Source organism: Oncorhynchus mykiss, chromosome 28 (genome assembly GCF_057628025.1).
Source record: "Oncorhynchus mykiss isolate SJ-2025 chromosome 28, ASM5762802v1, whole genome shotgun sequence".
Classification (NCBI taxonomy): domain Eukaryota; kingdom Metazoa; phylum Chordata; class Actinopteri; order Salmoniformes; family Salmonidae; genus Oncorhynchus; species Oncorhynchus mykiss.
In genome coordinates, this window is record NC_143049.1 from 13,287,328 (window position 1) to 13,311,095 (window position 23,768).

A 23,768-nucleotide genomic window follows, 5' to 3' on the forward strand; every position below is an offset into this window, starting at 1 on the left:
GCTACTGTTATAGCCTCGCTACTGTTATAGCCTCGCTACTGTTATAGCCTCGCTACTGTATATAGCCTCGCTACTGTTTATAGCCTCGCTACTGTTTATAGCCTCGCTACTGTATATAGCCTCGCTACTGTATATAGCCTCGCTACTGTTATAGCATCGCTACTGTTATAGCATCGCTACTGTTATAGCATCGCTACTGTTATAGCCTCGCTACTGTTATAGCATCGCTACTGTTATAGCATCGCTACTGTTATAGCATCGCTACTGTTATAGCCTCGCTACTGTTATTTTTAAGTCTTTTTTACTGTTTTTATTTCTTTACTTATCTATTGTTCACCTAATACCGTTTCTGCATTGTTGGTTAGAGCCTGTAAGTAAGCACGTGACAAATAAATGTTGATGTTCTATTTGTGTATGTATTTTTAGAGTTTCTTCAATCAGCTGAAATCAGTGACTCCTGCATTTCAGCAGATGCCTACTGAAATTAAACCAATAAAATATAATGCTGAGAAGATAAACAGTGCTCTGCCAAGTGTGTCCTTAGGCTGTTCCTTTTTTAGAACTCATGAGTCAATGTCAACGATACTATTGCGTTAGACAATGGCCAAAGTACTGCCTACTGTCATGCGAAGGACTGATACAAATGTGATAAAAACACTCTCTTGCTATTGTATTAACAGTGCACATATTTTATAGTTTAATCCCAAAATGGTAAAACATTTTGGGATTAAACAAAATATACTTTCACGTTGTATTGAATACACTATTTGTACTATTGTAAACAAATAACATCTGCCCTGTCCTGTGTATCAAACACAAAATTCTTTGATAGCCATCAGTCATCGGCTGTGGGGCAGGAATTGAGAACTGTTTGACGTTGAATCTGCACACTGATCATACTGAGGTACTTGCTAAATACCTTTTTATTAGAGATTATTATGTTTTCATTCGTTTTTGATCACTAGCAGTTAAAAGGGGGTATGGAATTCTACAACCTGCTGGAGTCTCTTCAAACTTTGTGTAACCTCCTCCAACACTGTAAGCAACACACACTATATATACAAAAGTATGTGGACACCCCTTCAAATTAGTGGATTCGGCTATTTCAGCCACACCCGATGCTGACAAGTGTATAAATTCGAGCACACAACCATGGAATCTCCATAGTCAAACATTGGCAGTAGAATGGCCTTACTGTAGAGCTCAGTGACTTTTAACGTAGCACCAAGTCAGTTTGCCAAATTTCTGCCCTGTCAACTGTAAGTGCAGAGCAACAACGGCTCTGCTACGAAGTAGGCCACACAAGCTCACAGAACAGGACCGCCGAGTACTGAAGCGTGTAAAAATCGTCTTTCCTCGTTTGCAACACTTTCCTCGTTTCCAAACTGCCTCTGGAAGCCACGTCAGCATAAGAACTGTTAGTCGGGAGCTTCATGAAATGGGTTTCAGGGGACGAGTAGCCGCACACAAGTGTAAGATCACCATGCGCAATGCCAAGTGTAGGCTGGAGTGATAGAAAGCTTGCCGCCATTGGACTCCGGAGCAGTGGAAACGCGTTCTCTGGAGTGATTATTCATGCTTCACAATCTGGCAGTCTGACGGACAAATATGGGTTTTGGCGGATGCCAGGAGAACACTACCTGCCCAAATCTATAGTGCCAACTTAAAATTTTGGTGGGAGTAGGAATAATGGTCTGGGGCTGTTTTTTATGGTTTGGATTAGGCCTGTTAGTTCCAGTGTAGGGAAATCTTAACGCTACAGCGTACAATGACATTCTAGATGATTCTGTGCTTCCAACTTTGTGGCAACAGTTTGGGGAAGGCCCTTTCCTGTTACAGCATGACAATGCCCCCGTGCACAAAGCGAGTTCCATACAGAAATGCTTTGTCGAGATCGGTGTGGAAGAACTTGACTGGCCTGTACAGAGCCCTGACCTTAACCCCATCGAACGCCTTTGAGATGAATTGGAACGCTGACTGCGAGCCAGGCCTAATCACTCATCATTGCTCGACCTCACAAAAGCTTGTGGCTGAATGGAAACAAGTCCCCGCATCAATGCTCCAACATCTAGTGGAAAGCATTCCCAGATGAGTGGAAGCTGTTAGAGCAGCAAAGGGGAGACCAACTCCATATTAATGCCCATGATTTTGGAAGTAGTTGTTCGACAAGCAGGTGTCCACATACACTACATGATTAAAAGTATACACAGACATCTTAGTTCCCCCTTACCAAGCTGAAATGAAGCACTGAAACTACCTCTAATACCATGCTTTGGAAAGAGAAACAGATATCTGATTAACTTAGCTTCATCATGTGTAATGTACAGATGGTTAGTCAGAGATCTGTACTCTTTCCCTGCACCAATGCTTCCAATTACTGCTGACTCAGTGGAATAGCTCACAGGCACAAGCATCTGAACCTACTCCCAATCCCTCATTTGTTCACTGAAAGAGTATACTTTACAAAGACAGTTACTATTTCTCTGTGTTAATATCATACTATCTGGGAAAATTCTCATTGTCTTACAAGTGTAGGACTGAGGGTGTTTGAGCTACCGTACGAGGCTGCCTGTATTGCTGGGAAAGTATTAGACTATTCCCAGAGTGCCACCCAATTAATTTGGATGTACTTTGTCAACTCTCGAGTTTCTAAGTACAGAGGGGGATGAATCTTTAGGGAGAGTCAATGTCCTGAAATTATACTCAAAATGTATTCAGTCAAGCTGTCATCTGTGAAACAAGGTATTTGCCGTCCCCTACAGTACTATGCATTACTTGGCCTTAGATGTGAGTAGCAGCATCAGAAGCTGCTGTATAAAATGTCTCTGTCAGTGGAGCAATGAACATGTCCAGTTAGTTTTGTTGAAAAAGGTCAAATGAACAGGCTTAATGTGTTTGGTTTGGTCATGTCAGTGATTGTTTTGCCCTTTCTCATGGGACTCATGTTGTCTGTTTGTTCCAAATGATTTAACTGAAGGTGTCCTCTGCATTCAAACAAACCATGTTTCTTGTTGATTCTTTATTGTTAAATATACATTCACTGCTAAATACACTTTGGGATTTTGAGTGGAGGTCTTACTGTTGATTAGGAAATGCCATTGAACTCAGACCAATTTGATTTAACCTGGGCTAACTAATAGTGTGATACCTGGTTTTGCATACATGTTAGCTGTAACATGAAGCGCCGGAAAGGTAATAAACCAGATTGCACGGTACTTCTGATTGTCCCTATTCATCCCCACTGTCACTCTTGTCCACTTACTCATCTAACCCTGCTCCTCTATTCTATCATCTTGCCAATAATTGTATAAAAAGGTCAGTGAATATTCCCAATTTTTGCATTTTTCATTCATTACCATATGAATATGGTAGTTGTATACATCATGATTTTGTATAACTTGTTATACAAAAGAGAGACAATCATACAGCAGCAAACTGTTGAAAAGAAAATAATGTGCCAGTACTGTATACAAGAGCAACTGATACCTGGTTCATTTGAAATTTACGGATATATTTTAATTAAATGGACATGCAAATCATTAAAGATGCACTATGCAGAAATCGCTAAGCCATTTCATGGTTGCTAATATTCTAATAGTTTGCCCTAATTTATTTTTATGTGACAAAACAAACAAGTATAGTGTAGAGAATAATTGTACCATCTAAACCGCTGTGAAAATATAGTACTTTCAGCTGTTTGAAGCTGGTGTACAAAACCGAAAGTGAAAGACTAAAAACAAAACTTAAGAACGGGAAGCATAGAAATAGTGCACATAGAACATATCTACCGCTTTTTAAGACTTGCTTTCAATGATCTATACCACACATTTCTATGTGAATTTGGTCCAGTTACCAAAAAGGTTACATATTGCAGCTTTAAGAGGATTATAAAAATAAATCAAATTCATGAAGTATCAAGGATATAAAAAAAGTACATTGAAATGTAGAAAATGTGGAAATGCAGAAGGAAAACAGTTCAAAGTCAATTAGCTACAGTAAGAGGTTTTAAAGATATGCTAATGTATTAACTGGAGGATTAAGAGGCTTTGCAAATCCAGTTTCATGAATGAACATTGTTATTCCTAAAGTGTCAAGAGTGGCAGAATTGTTTTTCAAGTGGTAAACTTTGAACTGAGGGATGAGGTAACAATCTTTTCTCGGCTCACAGGAGAGCACTAAGTGAAAGACTGTTGTGTAACTATTATCAACTTACATGGCGTTATGTCACTTGTAGTAATTATTATCTATTATTTACCTAATAAATGAAGTATTATTGTTGTATCACTATTATGAACTAAATAACTGCTACTACACATTAATGATAGTTGTGTTACTATTATCTACTTAACTTAAATACAGCACATTAATGATTATTATGTAATATTGAACTCAACACAGATGGCAAGACTAAATTCAAAGAATCAAATCAAATCAAATTGTATTTCTCACATGCTTCGTACACAACCGGTGTCGACTAACAGTGAAATGCTCACTTACGGGCCCTTCCCAACAATGTAGTAGTCCCGTGTAGGTCAGTTGGTAGAGCATGGTGCTTGCAATGCCAGGGTTGAGCGTTTGATTCCCATGGGGACCCGTATGAAAATGTATGCACTCACTACTGTAAATTGCTCTGGATGAGAGTGTCTGCTAAAATAATACAAGGATAACAGTGTGAGGAATCAATGAGTCATGATGGCTATATAGATGGGTACAAGGTAATTGAGGTAGATATGTACATATAGGTAGGGGTAAAGTGACTAGGCAACAGGATAGATAATAAACAGCAAGTCAAAGTAGTTTTTAGGGCCTTCCTCTGACACTGCCTGGTATTGAGGTCCTGGATGGCAGGAAACTCAGCCCCAGTGATTTACTGGGACATACGCACTACCCTTTGTAGCGCCTTGAGGTCGGATGCCAAGCAGTCAAGAAGCTCTCAATGATGCAGCTGTGGAACCTTTTGAGGATCTGAGGGCCCAAAAAAATAAATCCCCATAAAAATCCATCAGTGTAAGTTAGAGATATCTGTTTTTTTTTTGCATTGGATGCATCTCAATCCACTTCATCCGCCAGTGTCGCACTTCCGCATCCGCTGTGAAAGGTGGCAGAGCTAGAGCAGTGTTTGACAGACCATGAGACATCCCGAAAATCTTGTCACGGAAACGACTGTAGTGTCCGAACGGTTTGACCTACAAACTCTCAGAAACACGAGGGTGTTCTCCGTTTTGCTCTCCGTCCTCCACAAGTGTCAAAAGACTCATCTGAAGTCAGTACCGTCGGTGTGCCAACTTCTGTTTGATAGCGTCCAAACCATTTGGGCCAGAAACTAATGTTGGAAAGGGGAGATTTTCAGACATGACGGTGTTCTCAGTTTTTCTCTACAACACCCCTCAAGTGTCACGGGACTCATCTGAAGGTAACCAGTACCGGTTTAAAAAACAAATAAAAGTATGAAGGTAGTTTTGTGTCTACCGAAGAAAATGGGTTAGATGTGTACAAATATTATATATACAGTGGGGAGAACAAGTATTTGGTACACTGCCAATTTAGCAGGTTTTCCTACTTACAAAGTCTGTCATTTTTTATCATAGGTACACTTCAACTGTGAGAGACGGAATCTAAAACAAAAATCCAGAAAATTACGTTGTATGATTTTTAAGTAATTAAATTAGCATTTTATTGCATGACATAAGTATTTGATCACCTACCAACCAGTAAGAATTCTGGCTCTCACAGACCTGTTCGTTTTTCTTTAAGAAGCCCTCATGTTCTCCACTCATTACCTGAATTAACTGCACCTGTTTGAATTCGTTACCTGTATAAAAGACACCTGTCCACACACTCAATCAAACAGACTCCAACCTCCCCACAATGGCCAAGACCAGAGAGCTGTGTAAGGACATCAGGGATACAATTGTAGACCTGCACAAGGCTGGGATGGGCTACAAGACAATAGGCAAGCAGCTTGGTGAGAAGGCAACAACTGTTGGCGCAATTAATTGAAAATGGAAGAAGTTCAAGATGACGGTCAATCATTCTCGGTCTGGGGCTCCATGCAAGATCTCACCTCGTGGGGCATCAATGATCATGAGGAAGGTGAGGGATCAGCCCAGAACTACACGGCAGGACCTGGTCAATTACCTGAAGAGAGCTGGGACCACAGTCTCAAAGAAAACCATTAGTAACACACTATGCCGTCATGGATTAAAATCCTGCAGCGCACGCAAGGTCCCCCTGCTCAAGCCAGCGCATGTCCAGGCCCGTCTAAAGTTTGCCAATGACCATCTGGATGATCCAGAGGAGGAATGGGAGGTCATGTGGTCTGAGACAAAAATAGAGCTTCCCAACCGTGAAGCATGGAGGTGGAAACATCATTCCTTGGGGATGCTTTTCTGCAAAGGGGACAGGACGACTGCACCATATTGAGGGGAGGATGGTTGGGGCCATGTATCGCGAGATCTTGGCCAACAACCTCCTTCCCTCAGTAAGAGCATTGAAGATGGGTTGTGGGTGGGTCTTCCAGAATGACAACGACCCAAAACACACAGCCAGGACAACTAAGGAGTGGCTCCGTAAGAAGCATCTCAAGGTCCTGGAGTGGCCTAGCCAGTCTCCAGACCTGAACCCAATAGAAAATCTTTGGAGGGAGCTGAAAGTCCGTATTGCCCAGTGACAGCCCCGAAACCTGAAGGATCTGGAGAAGGTCTGTATGGAGGAGTGGGCCAAAATCCCTGCTGCAGTGTGTGCAAACCTGGTCAAGAACTACAGGAAACGTATGATCTCTGTAATTGAAAACAAAGGTTTCTGTACCAAATATTAAGTTCTGCTTTTCTGATGTATCAAATACTTATGTCATGCAATAAAATGCAAATTCATTACTTAAAATCATACAATGAGATTTTCTGGATTTTTGTTTTAGATTCCATCTCTCACAGTTGAAGTGTACCTATGATAAAAATGACAGACATGCTTTGTAAGTAGGAAACACTGCCGATTTTGCAGGTCATCAAATACTTGTTCTCCCCACTGTATATACAGTATATTTTCCCTGAGTTTTTTTTTTTTTATATCTCCTAGATATAGGACATCAACTTCAAAACATTGTTTCTTATTATTTATTTTTTAACTGTCCTTTTTTGACATTTATGACTTTTATTGATTGTGTTTCTGTGGACTTTAGTAGTAAATAACCAAATCAATGTCACGTTCTGACCTTTATTTCCTTTGTTTTGTATTTATTTAGTATGGTCAGGGCGTGAGTTGGGTGGGCAGTCTGTTTGTTTTTCTAGGTTTGGGGTATTTCTATGTTTAGGCCTAGTATGGTTCTCAATCAGAGGCAGGTGTCATTAGTTGTCTCTGATTGAGAATCATACTTAGGTAGCCTGGGTTTCACTGTGTGTTTGTGGGTGATTGTTCCTGTCTCTGTGTTTTGCACTAGACAGTGCTGTTTTTGGTTTTCCACGTTTATTGTTTTGTAGTGTTCATGTTTATCTTTGTTTATTAAACATGAATCAATATAATCACGCTGCGTTTTGGTCCGCCTCTACTTCACCCCAAGAGAACCGTTACAATCAATACTTTTTTCTATACCTAAAGGGGTCCTAAAAATCAAACAACTAAATGATCCATAGTATGACCATCTTAAAACAATTCCATATGTTATCTTAAGGTTCTTCCTAGAATCGTCTATGAACGGTTCTACTTCCTAGAACCCTATATGAACGGGTAGAACCCACCTTTTTAACCTTACTAACCTTTAAAATGTAATTATTTATGACAATTCATTACATATATCATAAGGCCTTTCTTTGAGGGCCTAGTTACTATATACCCTAACACAGTGGTGTTAGGAGTCTCCTAGTTTATAGGCAACATCAGGCCTGCAAGTCACATTATTCTGGCTTGCAAAGTGATGTGTAATTCCTGTTGGAATCCAGCCAGCATATACTGAGACTACCTCGGTCATCTAAACTGGAACAACCATCTCAGTAACGGGGGCAGTAAATCCAATTACAAACAGATTGGATTAGTTTTTAATCAACTAATCAATGTACATGCAAAAATACAGATATCCCCAGAAAAATGGAGCATGCTGGGAAATATTATCTATGGTTCTATGTAGATGCCTTTTTTGCCTTGCAATGAATCATCAAAGAACCCTTTCTTCCAAAATGTTTATTCTGATCAAAACTGTTCTTGGTGAAACCCTATTCCTCCGCAAATAACCCTTTTTTGTAAGAGTGAACTGTACCACTGTCGTCAACAAACTTAATGATGGTGTTGGAGTTGTGCACGGCCACACAGTTGTGGGTGAACAGGCAGTACAGGAGGGGATTAAAACACACAACCCTGAGGGGCCCCTGTGTTGAGGGTCAGCGTGGCGGATTTGTTGTCTACTTTCACCACCTAGGGGCGACCCATCAGGAAGTCTTGGTTCTAGTTGCAGAGGGAGGTGTTCAGTCCCAGGGTCTTGAGTTTAATGATGAGGGCAATATGGTGTTGAAAGCTGAACTGTAGTCAATGAACAAAATACTCACATAGGTGTTTCTCTTATCCAGGTGAGAGAGGGCAGTGTGGGCGCAATAGAGATTGCGTGATCTGTTGAGGTGGTATGCAAATTGGAGTGGGTCCAGGGTGTCTGGGATGATGCTGTTAATGTGAGCCATGACCAGCCTTTCAACGCATTTCATGGCTACAGATGTGAGTGCTACGGGGCGATTTGAAAAACGCATACTTAACTGGAAATCAACCAATCCTTTATCGTTAACGCAATGGAAAGGGCAAGCACTTTATCTAAATGTTGAAAGTGCATGGGCGATTGAGAGAAACAAAATGGTACAGTTTGAGCAATTTGATGGACAGTGATGAGGGTGCTGGAGATGGGGGTGTGAGCAGGTGGATCTGGGCAGGGTGATGATGTTTGTGTGTGTTTATATGCTTTCGTTTGTATGTGTATATTTTGCATGGTTTTACAATACACATGTTTTACAAAAAAATACAGTGAGATTAGTTCAGCACCCTTCATACAGTCCAGGTGGATGACGCCACATATCCTGCAAATGTCAATAAACAATCATAGCACGCTATGTCAACGATAAGAGTGTTATATGTGAGAAATTCCTGTTTCTTTTTGTTTGCGAGTGCAGAGAGAAACGCAGAGTCGACCACTGATGTTGTGGTACAAACTGGCTGCAGGGTTGTATTTGCCAACAAACTCATCTGTCAGACTTACGACGCGGCAAGCCGCATAGGCTCCCGAGTGGTGCAGCGTTCTAAGGCTCTGCATCTCAGTGTCAGAAGTCATCGCTACAGACCCTGGTTCAATAAAAAAAGTGGTCAGATGAAGCAGATGCTAAGCTACAGGACTATTTTGCTAGCACAGACTGGAAAATGTTCCGGGATTCCTCCGATGGCATTGAGGAGAACACTACATCAGTCACTGGCTTCATCAATAAGTGCATCAATGATGTTGTCCCCACAGTGACCGTACGTACATACCCCAACCAGAAACCATGGATTACAGGCAGCATTCTTACTGAGCTAAAGGCTAGAGCTGCCAATTTCAAGGTGTGGGACTCTAACCCGGAAGCTTATAAGAAATACCGCTATGCCCTCCGATGAACCATCAAACAGTCAAAGCGTCAATACAGGATTAAGACCGAATCGTACTACAACGGCTCTGACGCTCGTCGGATGTGGTAGGGATTGCAAACCATTACAGACTACAAAGGGAAGCCCAGCTGAGAGCTGCCTAGTGACACGAGCCTTCCAGACGAGCTAAACTACTTCTATGCTCGCTTCGAGGCAATAACACTGAAACATGCATGAGAGCACCAGCTGTTCCAGAAGACTGTCGCTCTCCGCAGCCGATGTGAAGACCTTTTCAAACAGGTCAACATTCACGGATTACCAGGACGTGTACTGTGAGCATGCGCTGACCATCTGGCAAGTGTCTTCACTGATATTTTCAACCTCTCCCTGTCCGAGTCTGTAATACCAACATGTTTTAAGCAGACCACCATAGTTCCTGTGCCCAGGAACACTAAGGTAACCTGCTTAAATGACTACCGACCCGTTGCACTCACATCTGTAGCCATGAAGTGCTTTGAATGGCTGGTCATGGCTCACATCAACACAATCATTCCAGAAAACCTAGACCCACTCCAATGTGCATGCCACCCCAACATATCCACAGATGATGCAATCTCTATTACACTCCACACAGCCCTTTCCCACCTGGACAAAAGGAACACCTATGTGAGAATACTATTCATTGCCTACAGCTCAGAGTTCAACACCGTAGTGCCCTCAAAGCTCGTCAATAAGCTAAGGACCCTGGGACTAAACACCTCCCTCTGCAACTGGATCCTGGACTTCCTGACGGGCCACCCCCAGGTGGTAAGGGTAGATAACAACACATCCTCCATGGTGATCCTCAACACAGGGGCCACCCAGGGGTGCGTGCTCAGTCCCCTCCTGTAGTCCCTGTGCACTTATGACTGCACGGCCAGACACGCTCCATCACCATCATTAAATTTGACATTGACACAACAGTGATCCTGATCACCGACAACGACGAGACGGCCTATAGTGAGTAGGTCAGAGACCAACCTCTCCCTGAACGTGATCAAGACAAAGGAGATGATTGTGGACTACAGGGGGGGAAAAAAGGACTGAGCACGCCCCCATTCTCATCGACGGGGTTGCAGTGGAGCAGGTTGAGAGCTTCATGTTCCTTGGGTTCCACATCACCAACAAACTAAAATGGTCCAAGCACACCAAGACATTTGTGAAGAGGGCACGACAAAACCTACTCCCCCTCAGTAGATTGAAAAGATATGGCATGGGTCCTCAGATCCTCAAAAGGTTCAACAGCTGCACCATCAAGAGCATCCTGACCGGTTACATAACTGCCTGGTATGACAACTAATTGGCCTCCGACCTCAAGGCATTACAGAGGGTAGTGCGAACGGCCCAGTACATCACTGGGGCCAAGCTTCCTGCAATAAAATGGTCAGACTCCAGCCACCCTAGTCCTAGACTGTGCTCTCTGCTACCGCACGGCAAGCGGTAACAGCGCTCCACGTCTAGGTCCAAGAGGCTTCTAAACCGCTTCTATCCCCAAGCCACAATACTCCTGAACGTGTAGTCAAATGGCTGCCCAGACTACTTGCATTGCTCCCCCCTCCCCTTTACACCACTGCTACTCTCTGTTGTCATCTATGCATAGTCACTTTAATAATTCTACCTACATGTACATAGTACCTCAACTAACCGCTGCCAACGCACATTGATTCTGTATCGGTATACAGTATATAGTCTCGCTATTGGTATTTTACTGCTGCTCTTTAAATGACTTGTTACTTTTCTCTTATTCTTATCCATCTTTTTTTGAAAGTGCACTGTTGGTTAGGGGCTCATAAGTAAGCATTTCACTAAGGTCTGTTGTATGCGGTGCATGTGACTAATACGATTTGATTTGGTTCGATTCCAGGCTGTATCACAACCGGCCGTGATTGTGAGTCCCATAAGGCAGCGGACAATTGGCCCAGTTCTGTCCGGGATAGGGTTTGGCCGGGGTAGGCAAATCATATTTTTATCTTAACTGACTTGCCTAGTTCAATAAAAAATACAAATGTATAGTGGGCAGCAAGGTGGGGTTCTGTTGCTCGTGAAAACCCACTGACAATATGCCCTATTCATTCAGTGTTATGCTCACAAACTAAACCTGGTTTAAGCGCTGGGGACAACCAGTATTCAAGACTAAATGTTTTTTTTTTTTATATTTATTGACAGTTTTCATAACTTTTTTACCCGGTCATGCAAAAAGACATCCATGATTACTGAGGTTGACAATACCATTTGGGAACCAGGATTAGAGCAGTGCATGCTGTGAACGAAGGCCAGAGATCATTGAACATTGTTTTTGATCGGATCATACAGTAACTGAGCCCTTCTGGGATAAAGATTCAATTGCCCAGAGCAGTGCTCTGAAACATGTATTTAAAAAAAATTGGACTCACAGAACCACTGTTTCAGACCCTACAGACCAAATCTCTTGATGTAAGGCATTCATGTGTACGGGTTGATAGTACACTGAATCCATCAAAAGCCATCAGAAGTGATGTGAAGTTCCAAGGGATATACAGTATGACAAATGGGATGACTGAGCAGGGACAACGCGGACAACGACCCAGGCCTCCTGAACAGATACTGATGACTGTACTTGGAAATACTTGATGGAATCATACTACACATGACCTAGAGGTTTGCTGATATGACGAGCCTCAACTTCTTTTGTTTTCTTGATCATGAGTAAATTCCTGTGTACTCACAGCAAGAGGGGTTTCCTGACAGAGATTTCACACAGCTGATCCAAACGTACCCTGTCCTTGACCACCGGAGGTTTAAAAATTAGCTGCAGGTAGTCTACGCTGATACCTCCTTCCACAAACCACCCGGTGAGCAGCTGCAATTATTAGTGAAATATTACCTGACCACCACTTTACCTGAGGTATGCAAGCGCCTGAAACAGGTGCTCACCATCCATGTTACAAGTGCATCAGCTGAAAGGTCATTTTCCATTCTGAAAAGCATTCAAACCTACCTTCGCAGAGAGGCACTGTCCAGCTGGTGGTGCTGACAAATAGCAGAGGTGGGAGGCTACGCTCTGCAGTAACTCTCCGTGGTCCTGAATCAATAGTTAGTGTGCGTTGTTTTAATGAACATCTTGGGGTTACCACAGGTTAACATCAAATTAAATCAAGCTTTATTTACACAGCACATTTCAGACATGGAATGCAACAGTGTGCTTCACAAGAAAAAAAAAGAAAAAAACAATGAAAACAAAAGTGTAATATTTACTATGCAACAAACAAGAGGATAAAAAGCTCCATTTTTTTTTTAAATAAAAAAATGACAAAAAAGGCACCCTAAGGAAAAATAGTGTTTTTAAGATTTATTTTGAAAATGTCCACTGTGTAGCCCCCCCCCCAGGTTCTCTGGCATAAATTAAAAGCATGTCTGACATGTATTGGGGTGCACAATGTGGATTGATTTAAAAACCAATAGAATAATCTTAAACTAAATTCTAAAACTCACAGGCAGCCAGTGCAGAGACCTTAAAACCAGTGCAATGTGTGCTCTCCGTCTGGTCTTGGTCAGTACCCATGCTGCAGCATTATGTATGTTTTGCAGTTGACCAAAGGCTTTCTTAATATCACTTTCCCGAGCACATCTGTGTCAACCAAGAAGAGTAAGGCACATATCAAACTTCTCATCTGGTCTTGCTTGACTGATACCCAGCATCACGTTTGTTACCTTATCTCTGAAATATGCCGCAAACTCATCACATTATAGATGTGGAGGAAATGTGGAGGAAAGTTCACATAGGCTTGTGGGGCCATAAATGGTCGAGAAGAGCACTCTCTAATTCTTCTGATTATTAGTGATCAAGTGAGAAAAATGAGCATATATGGCATTTCAAATTACCTTGTTATATATGGCAAGATGCTCTCTCAGAATATCAAAATGGACCTGCAACTTTGACTTTCTCCACTTCCTCTCTGCCTTTCTGCAATTTCTGTTTAATTTATTAGTTTCCTCACTCATCTAAGGGGCTCCCTGTTTGGATTTGGCCTTTAAAAAAAAACTTTACTGGAGCTATAGCATCAATGTTTGCCCTCCATTTGCTATTAAAGTTATCAACTAAATCATTACAAGAGGAATGCAGAATAGGTGATGGGGCATTGTTCATACACTCAATAAAATATGTAGCAACATCAGAGGTAAGATAGTGTTTCTTAATAATGCGTTCAGTATTACCCTCTGCTATGGGCAACAAGGTAGTAAGAATTACACAGTGGTGATCAAATAAAGCAACATCAACAATAGTGGATATTTCAATAGAAAGTGCTTTTGGGCCCAGTAACATGTTGGATAAAATCCATAGAGCTCAAAATATTCAGAAAATAAATTGCTTCGGAGTCCGTCTCTTTGTCAACAGGAATATTAAAATCGCCCAACACAATGTTTTTATCATAGTTTTCAAAGACAATAGTTCAGATAAATCAGTATAGAAAGTGGGGCAGTGCTTTGGAGGCCTATACATGGCTATGGCCAGCACTGGTGGCTGACATTTAAACAGTATACCATGATGCTTAAAAGACCCAAAGTTGCCAAATTAAATAATGTCCTTATAGTTGAGAGCATTAGGAAAAATACAGGCTGTCCCCACACCCTTTTCCCATTTTCTGATAGAGTATGAAACGGTGTAGTCCAGGGTGAGGGTTCAATAAGAGCGGTACTATAGTCAGAAGGCAGCCATGCTTCTTTAAGAGGCTCCTCTGTCCTCCACTCGTTACCTGTATTAATGGCATCTGTTTGAACTTGTTTTCTGTATAAAAGACACCTGTCCACAACCTCAAACAGTCACACAGTGAATGTCCTGCAGAGAGCTTGGACCAAAGTAACAAAGCCTACCATCAGCAAGGGCATTGAAGATGAAACATGGCTGGATCTTTCAGCATGACAATGATCCCAAACACACCGCCCGGGCAACGAAGGAGTGGCTTCGTAAGAAGCATTTCAAGGTCCTGGAGTGGCCTAGCCAGTCTCCAGATCTCAACCCCATAGAAAATCTTTGGAGGGAGATGAAAGCCCCAAAACATCACTGCTCTAGAGGAGATCTGCATGGAGGAATGGGCCAAAATACCAGCAACAGTGTGTGAAAACCTTGTGAAGACTTACAGAAAACATTTGACCTCTTGTCATTGCCAACAAAGGGTATATAACAAAGTATTGAGAAACTTTTCTTATTGACCAAATAGTTATTTTCCACCATAATTTGCAAATAAATGCATAAAAAAATCCTACAATGTGATTTTCGTGATTTTTTTTTCTCATTTTGTCTGTCATAGTTGAAGTGTACCTATGATGAAAATTACAGGCCTCTCATCTTTTTAAGTGGGAGAACTTGCACAATTGGTGGCTGCCTAAATACTATTTTGCCCCACTGTAAATTAGGTTACTCACGATAACCATAGTGTCATTTGTATAGAAGTTGATATGGTTTCCAAGTCCCCTGTTGCTTATTTTTACAGGGAGAACTGGAACACTACCATATCCTGTCTATCAGTCTCTAAAACAGTTTGCAATATTGCTGGAAATAATTCTGGAACCCCGGTAGTTAGGGTGAATCCGTCTCTTTTAAAAAGTGCTGGTTGCTCCCACAGCAAATCAAAGTTGTCACTAAAATCATTGCAAAGTTTCTTCAGGCACTCATTTTGGGCAAATAGTAAGGCTGAAACGTACTGAGTCCCTTGGAGTAGTTGGCCAGAACCGTGGGCAGGAGAGAGTTGACATCATTGACACTGCTTCTGGGTGACAGTGGACCTCGGTCGGTCCACAGACCATAGGCAGGCCAAAATCTCTCACCATCGAGCTGCCCACAGTGATGGATTCTGATAGGGAAATTACCTGTTAAACTGTGGTAGCCACCAGCTGTTGGTATACATCCAGGATCTGTGCTGATTATTGGGGTTGGTAGGTCCGTCTCAAGCGGGGCAAAGCTGTTTGATAGCCGGATCGGATCTTCTCGGACAGATGGGTGGCCAGACTGCCTCCCCGATGTTCTGAGCCGAGCTAACAGCCGGAGGAGCTCTTCCCTAAGATACTAGATGGTGGTGCATTTAGGGCAGACAATTCCCCGTCCAATTTCCAGTTCCACCTTATCTCTAACTTGTGATTGTGTGAAAATCATCTCACACCTGAAGCATTTGTGCCCAGCTGTGGATAAAAACACCAGTGGGCTAGCACTGGTAGTGTTAGCCTGCTCCATTCCCTTGATGTCTAGCAGCTAACTACTACTTAACAGGAAACCGGGACAAAAACTTGCAGTCCAAGCAGTAAAGGCTGACCATGTCACTGAATCAGTAGCAATACAAACTTTAGCTACGATTAAAAACAATTTAATGAGCGTTGCGCACTCTTCCGGGGGCTTCTACCTGTAGTTAGCCTACAAATTTCGCATTTGGCAATTTTAATCTTGCTGCTCCGGAAAAGTATTTTAGGAAGTTATGACATCTTGAGGATACCGATGGTGATATGGACTTTGCCAACTAACTTTAACTTACATTGGACCATGCTGTGTTGGTCATTTTAAGTGTTTGTTACATTTTTATTTGTGTACTTAAACAGGACATACACTACATGACCGAAAGTATGTGGACACCTGCTTGTCTAACATCTAATTCCAAAATCATGGGCATTAATATGGATTTGGTCCCCCCTTTGCTGCTATAACAGCCTCCACTCAGGCTTTCCACTATATTTGGAACATTGCTGCGGGGACTTCCATTTAGCCACAAGAGCAATAGTGAGGTCGGGCACTGATGTTGGGCGATTAGGCCTGGCTCGCAGTCAGCATTCCAATTCATCCCACAGGTGTTCGATGGGGTTGAGATAAGGGCTCTGTCAAGTTCTTCCACACCGATCTCGACAAAGCATTTCTGTACGGACCTCACATTGTGCATGGGGGCACTGTCATGCTGAAACAGGAAAGGGCCTTCCCCAAACTGTTGCCACAAAGTTGGAAGCACGGAATCGTCTAGAATGCTGTATGCCGTAGCATTAAGATTTCCCTTGACTGGAACTAAGGGACCAAGCCCGAACTATGAAAAACAGCCTCAGACAATTATTCCTCCTTTCTGCATGCTACGCGCTTCAGGATTCTTGTATGGCCTACCACTTCGCAGCTGAGCGGTTGTTGCTCATAGATGTTTCCACTTCACAATAACAGCACTTACAGTAGACCGGGGCAGCTCTAGCAGAGCAGAAATGTTATGAACTGACTTGTTGAAAAGGTGGCATCCAATGATATTGCCATGTTGAATGTCCCTGAGCTCTTCAGTAAGACCATTCTATTGGCAATTTTTGTCTATGGAGATTGCATGGCAGTGTGCTGGATTTTATACACCTGTCAGCAATGGGTTGTGGCTGAAATAACCAAATCCACTCATGTGAAGGGTGTCCACATACTTTTGTGTATATATAGTGTATGTCCAGTTTTAAATTTGATAATTTGACAAACGTCTATGGTTGAATTTATTCTGGCGCTGTGTGACACTTGTCTTTTGGAACTGTGTCTGTGAAACGATGTAGGCTATGGCTTATCGGTCTTATATTGGCTATTACGATGCCCTATAAAAGCATTTCTAATGGCTTATAGAGCAAACAATGCAATTACGACAACAGAGGTTGTGATAATTGGGGAAGCGGTCCCGTGGCTTCCCCATCGATTTTAACCACACACCCACACTCTTTCTGTTAACTCCGTTGAATGTACTTTTACTTACATTGTATCCCATAAGTAATGTGACCATAAGTTTACAATCCTCTCGCTCCTCTTTTCGCAGGGAGCGCATACAGAGAATGCATCGATAATGGAACGTGGGCTCTGAAGAGCAACTACTCCAGTTGTGAACCTATTTTGGAGGAGAAGGTTGGTAGGACTTTTGCATGCAGATCAAGGTCTCCAATTTTTTCCTGAGGTTTAAGCTGATTTCTTTTGGTTTTCCAACAATGTCAAGCAAAGAGGCAGTGAGTTTGAAAGTAGGCCATGAAATACATCCACAGGTACACCTCCTCCAATTGACTCAAATGATGTCAATTAGAAGCTTCTAAAGCCATGACATCATTTTCTGGAATTTTCCATGCTGTTTAAAGGCACAGTCAACTGGAATTGTGATACAGTGAATTATAAGTGAAATATATGTCTGTAAAGAAGAAATTTGTGGAGTGGTTGAAAAACGAGTTTTAATGACTCCAACCTAAGTGTTTGCAAACGTCAACCGTGTATGTATGTATGCAGTACCAGTCAAAAGTTTATTTTTTTACTATTTTCTACATTGTATAATAATAGTGAAGACATTGAAACTATGAAGTAACACATATGGATTCATGTCATACCAAAAAAGTGTTAAACAAATCAAAATATATTCTTCAAAGTTGCCACCCTTTGCCTTGATGACAGGTTTTCAAACTCTTGGTGTTCTCTTGGCATTTTCTCAACCAGCTTCACCTGGAATGCTTTTCCAACAGTATTGAAGGAGTTCCCACATATGCTGAGCACATCTTGGCCTCTTTTCCTTCACTCTGTGGTCAAACTCCAATCATATCATTGGGTTGAGGTCAGGTGATTATGGAGGCTTGGTAATCTGATGCAGCTTTCCATCACTCTCCATCTTGGTAAAATAGCCCTTACACAGCCTGAAGGTGTGTTGGGTCATTGTCCTGTGGGACACAGTGGGACACATGACTGTCCCACTATCGCAAACCAGATGGGATGGCGTATTGCTGCAGAATGCTGTGGTAGCCATGCTGATTAAGTGTGCCTTGAATTCTAAATAAATCACACACAGTGTCACCAGCAAAGCACCCCGACACCATCACACCTCCGCCTTCATGCTTCACGGTGGGAACCACACATGCAGAGATCATCCATTCCCCTACTCTGCATCTCAAAAAGACCTCATCAGACCAAAGGACAGATTTCCACCGGTCTAATACCCATTGCTCATGTTTCTTGGCCCAAGCAAGTCTCTTCTTATTATTGGTGTCCTTTAGTAGTGGTTTCTTGAATCAGGCCTTCATTTGACCATGAAGGCCTGATTCCCACAGTCTCCTCTGACCAGTTGATGTTGAGATGTGTCTCTTACTTGAACTCTGTGAAGCATTTATTTGGGCTGCAATTTCTGTGGTGCCGTCAACTCTAATGAACCTATTCTCTGCAGCAGAGGTAACTCTGGGTCTTCCTTTCCTGTGGCGGTCCTCATGAGAGCCTGTTTTGTTGCGACTGCACTTGAAGAAACTTTCAAAGTTCTTGACATTTTCCGCATTGACTGACCTTAAACCATGCCTTAAAGTAATGATGGACTGTTGTTTCTCTTTGCTTATTTGAACTGTTCTTGCCATAAAATGGACTTGAGCTTTTACCCAAAAGGGCTGTCTTCTGTATACCACCCCTTACCTTGTCATAACACAACTGATTGGCTCAAACGCATTAAGAAGGAAAGAAATTCCACAAATTAACTTTTACGAATGCACACCTGTTATTTGAAATGCGTTCCAGGTGACAACCTCATGAAGCTGGTTGAGAGAATGCCAAGAGTGTGTAAAGCTGTCATCAAGGCAAAGGGTAGCTATTTGAAGAATCTCAAATATACAATATATTTTGATTTGGTTGTCACTTTTTTGGTTACTACATGATTCCATGTGTGTTATTTCACAGTTTTGATGTCTTCACTATTATTCTACAATGTAGAAAATAGTAAAAATAAAGAACATCCCTTGAAGGTGTGTCCAAACTTTTGACTGGTACTGTACACTACCATTCAAAAGTTTGGGGTAATTTAGAAATGTCCTTGTTTTTGTGTCCGTTAAAATAACATCAAATTGATCAGAAATACAGTATAGACATTGTTAATGTTGTAAATTACTATTGTAGCTGGAAACGGCAGATTTTTTATTTTTATGGAATATCTACATAGGAGTACAGAGGCCCATTATCAGCAACCATCACTCCTGTGTTCCAATTGCACATTGTGTTAGTTAATCCAAGTTTATCATTTTAAAAGGCTAATTGATCATTAGAAAACCCTTTTGCAATTATGTTAGCACAGCTGAAAACTGTTGTCCTGATTAAAGAAGCAATAAACCTGGCTTTCTTTAGACTAGTTGAGTATCTGGAGCATCAGCATTTGTGGGTTTGATTACAGGCTCAAAATGGCCAGAAACAAATAACTTTCTTCTGAAACTCATCAGTCTATTCTTGTTCTGAGTAATGAAGGCTATTCCATGCGAGAAATTGCCAAGAAACTGAAGATCTCGTACAACGCTGTGTACTACTCCCTTCACAGAACAGCGCAAACGGGCTCTAACCAGAATAGAAAGAGGAGTGGAAGGCCCTGGTGCACAACTGAGCAAGAGCACAAGTACATTAGAGTGTCTAGTTTGAGAAACAGATGCCTCACAAGTCCACAACTGGCAGCTTCATTAAATAGTACCCGGAAAACACCAGTCTCAATGTCAACAGTGAGGAGGCGACTCCGGGATGCTGGCCGCCTAGGCAGAGTTGCAAAGAAAAAGCCATATCTCTGATTGGCCAATAAAAAGAAAAGATTAAGCTGGGCAAAATAACACGGACACTGGACAGAGGAAGATTTGAGAAAAGTGTTATAGACAGACACATCTTTGTTTGAGGTGTTCGGATCACAAAGATGAACATTCGTCAGACGCAGAAAAAATTAAGATGCTGGAGGAAGGAGTGCTTGATGCCATCTGTCAAGCATGGTGGAGGTCTGGGGGTGCTTTGGTAGTGTTAAAGTGTGAGATTTGTATATGGTAAAAGGGATCTTGAAGAAGGATGGCTATCACTCCATTTTGCAACGCCATGCCATACCCTGTGGACTACGCTTAACAGGACAATGGCCCAAAGCACAGCTCCAAACTATGCAAGAACTATTTAGGCAAGCAGTCAACTGGTATTCTGTCTATAAGGGAGTGTCCAGCACAGTCACCGGATCTCAACTCTATTGAGCTGTGTGGGAGCAGCTTGACCGTATGGTACGTAAGAAGTGCCCATCAAGCCAATCCAACTTGTGGAAGGTGCTTCAGGAAGCATGGGGTGAAATCTCTTCAGATTACCTCAACAAATTGACAACTAGAATGCCAAAGATCTGCAAGGCTGTACTTGCTGCAAATGGAGGATTCTTTGAAGAAAGCAAAGTTTGAAGGACGCAATTATTATTTATAACCTCGTCAACGCCTTGACTATATTTCCTATTCTTTTTGCAACTCATTTCATGTATGTGGCTGAAGGTAGCCTAGTGGTTAGAGTGTTGGGCCAGTAACCGAAAGGTTAATGGATTGAATCCCCGAGCAGACAAGGTAATCTGTCGTTCTGCCTCTGAACAAGGCAGTTAAAACCCACTGTTCCCCGGGAGGCTGTCATTGTAAATAAGAATTCTCAACTGACTTTTCTAGTTAAAACCAGGTTAAGTAAGTGTTTTTTTAAATTAAGGACATTAAGGACATCAAGGACATTTTTAAGTGACCCCAAAATTTTGAATGGTAGTGTGTATATAGTCTAATTAAGTTACAGCTATAAACTTTTTGTATATACTGTAGATACACCATCAGGGGAGCCTAAAGATAAATAATCCACTTGTTTAGAGACAAATTTCCATCCGTTTTTAAGAATACAGTCAAACTTAAGGTGAGTGTGTACAGGGCAACTGGCTCTAGACTGCCCCCCCCCCTCTCCTCCAATTGGTTAATGACATTAGTGCTTCTACACCTGCATTGCTTGCTGTTTGGGGTTTGAGGCTGGGTTTCTGTACAGCACTTTGATATATCAACTGATGTAAGAAGGGCTTTATAAATACTTAAAATGCCTTTATTAGTATGGCATGCTCAATAGAAACAAAGCTTTCAAAAAAACAATGCGTTTCGGCTGAATGGCCTTCGTCAGGGAGTACAAAAAAAAGGAATACAATGTCCTCTTTTGAACAGCTTTTCAATTAGCCCTAATTGGAAGAGGGAGTGGTTACACAATTGATTAGACACACCTAGTAGGCAATACTATGCACATTAAAAGGTGAAATACTGTAGCTATGTTATCATAAAAATACAACTCCAAACTAGAAGTATCAGAACACTTAGAAAGGTAGTTCTAACCTTAAATATGACTGGGAGAAGTGTCAAGAATAAGTAAGCAATATATTCCATAGTACACTAAAACACAGCAAAACATGAACAACAACAGTCTAAACATAGCTGAGGGCAATTGAGCAAAATGTCCACTAGATGACAGCAAATGGACACATCAAGACCCTACAGGAAGGGTGAGAAATCCATATCTTCATTTAAACCAGGGTATTTAGTGGCCTGTAGTTTGTAAATCCATATCTTCATTTAAACCAGGGTATTTAGTGGCCTGTAGTTTGTAAATCCATATCTTCATTTAAACCAGGGTATTTAGTGGCCTGTAGTTTGTAAATCCATATCTTCATTTAAACCAGGATATTTAGTGGCCTGTAGTTTGTAAATCCAAAAACTTTCCCTTTGGTTTAACTGTTTAAGACGGTCTCCTTTTCTAATAGAGGCCGGGATATGATCAATACCCATAGCTTGTAGGGAGGCAGGGTTGCCATGGTGTAGGGACTTGTAGTGCCTTGCCATGGTGTAGGGACTTGTAGTGCCTTGCCATGGTGTAGGGACTTGTAGTGCTTAGCCATGGGGTAGTCTTCATTACCTACCCGTGTGGCATACTTGTGTTCCGCTAAGCGGTCTTGAAGGTGTCTCTTTGTCCGTCCAATGTAGAACACCTTGCACTGTGGACATTCCAATCTATAGATGACATGAGTGGTTTTACAGTTAATGAAATGCTTGACGTAATACTCCATTTCGGAAGCTGTGTCAACAAAATACTTCTTCTGTGCAATATTTCTGCAATGGTTGCAATGGTTACATTTAAAAGAGCCCTTGGGTTTGTGGTCCTGTATCACGAGACACTCCCCTTCGCAACAAGTTCTCTCTGTCAAGTAATCCAGCCCTTATACCTGCAAATTCTGCAGACTCTTTGGAATTGGCCATATGGAATGTTTTCTTTAAGCCTTTTGGGGTGAAACCTGTCTGCCCTCAGAATGGTATTCCCATCTGTAGGCTTCCTAAAGATTGATGTGTGCAAACAACCTTTAGTAAAAATGACAATGTCGAGGTCCAAAAAATGAATGTTATCCTTGCTGTACTCCATAGTTAGTTTGATGTTAGGGTTGATGCTGTTAAGGTATTGGTGGAAGGAAATAAGTTCATCTTCAGAGCCGGACCAAAACAGGCAAACATCATCAATATAGCGTCCCCACCATATAATCTGGTCAAAGAAATGGTTATTAGAAGGATCCAAAATGAAGTCATTTACCCATTTACCCTAGTACAAACCAGCGTAGGAAGGGCTGTAGCTCCCATGGCACACCCTTTGACCTGTTTAAAAATACGGTCCTGAAACCAAGAAGTATTTTGTTGACACAGCTTACAAAATGGAGTATTACGTCAAGCATTTCATAAACTGTAAAACCACTCATGTCATCTATAGATTGGAATGTCCACAGTGCAAGGTGTTCTACATTGGACGGACAAAGAGACGCCTTCAAGACCGCTTAGCGGAACACAAGTATGCCACACGGGTAGGCAATGAAGACTACCCCATGGCAAGGCACTACAAGTCCCTACACCATGGCAAGGCACTACAAGTCCCTACACCATGGCAAGGCACTACAAGTCCCTACCCCATGGCAAGGCACTACAAGTCCCTACACCATGGCAAGGCACTACAAGTCCCTACACCATGGCAAGGCACTACAAGTCCCTACACCATGGCAAGGCACTACAAGTCCCTACACCATGGCAAGGCACTACAAGTCCCTACACCATGGCAAGGCACTACAAGTCCCTACCCCATGGCAAGGCACTACAAGTCCCTACACCATGGCAAGGCACTACAAGTCCTTACACCATGGCAACCCTGCCTCCCTACAAGCTATGGGTATTGATCATATCCCGGCCTCTATTAGAAAAGTGGACCGTCTTAAACAGTTAAACCAAAGGGAAAGTTTTTGGATTTACAAACTACAGGCCACTAAATACCCTGGTTTAAATGAAGATATGGATTTAGAAACTACAGGCCACTAATTACCCTGGTTTAAATGAAGATA

The 23,768-nt window shown here is 42.0% G+C and overlaps 1 protein-coding gene across 1 annotated transcript in view; it reads left to right on the plus strand.

Annotated features, from left to right (window-relative positions):
• Positions 1-23,768, plus strand: part of LOC110508566 (corticotropin-releasing hormone receptor 2) — an 86,831-nt gene that overhangs the window by 40,111 nt on the left and 22,952 nt on the right. The window contains exon 3 of the mRNA XM_021589160.3: positions 17,412-17,497. Within this exon, the coding sequence (XP_021444835.1) occupies positions 17,412-17,497 (86 nt within the window). The remainder of the gene's footprint in view (positions 1-17,411; positions 17,498-23,768) is intronic.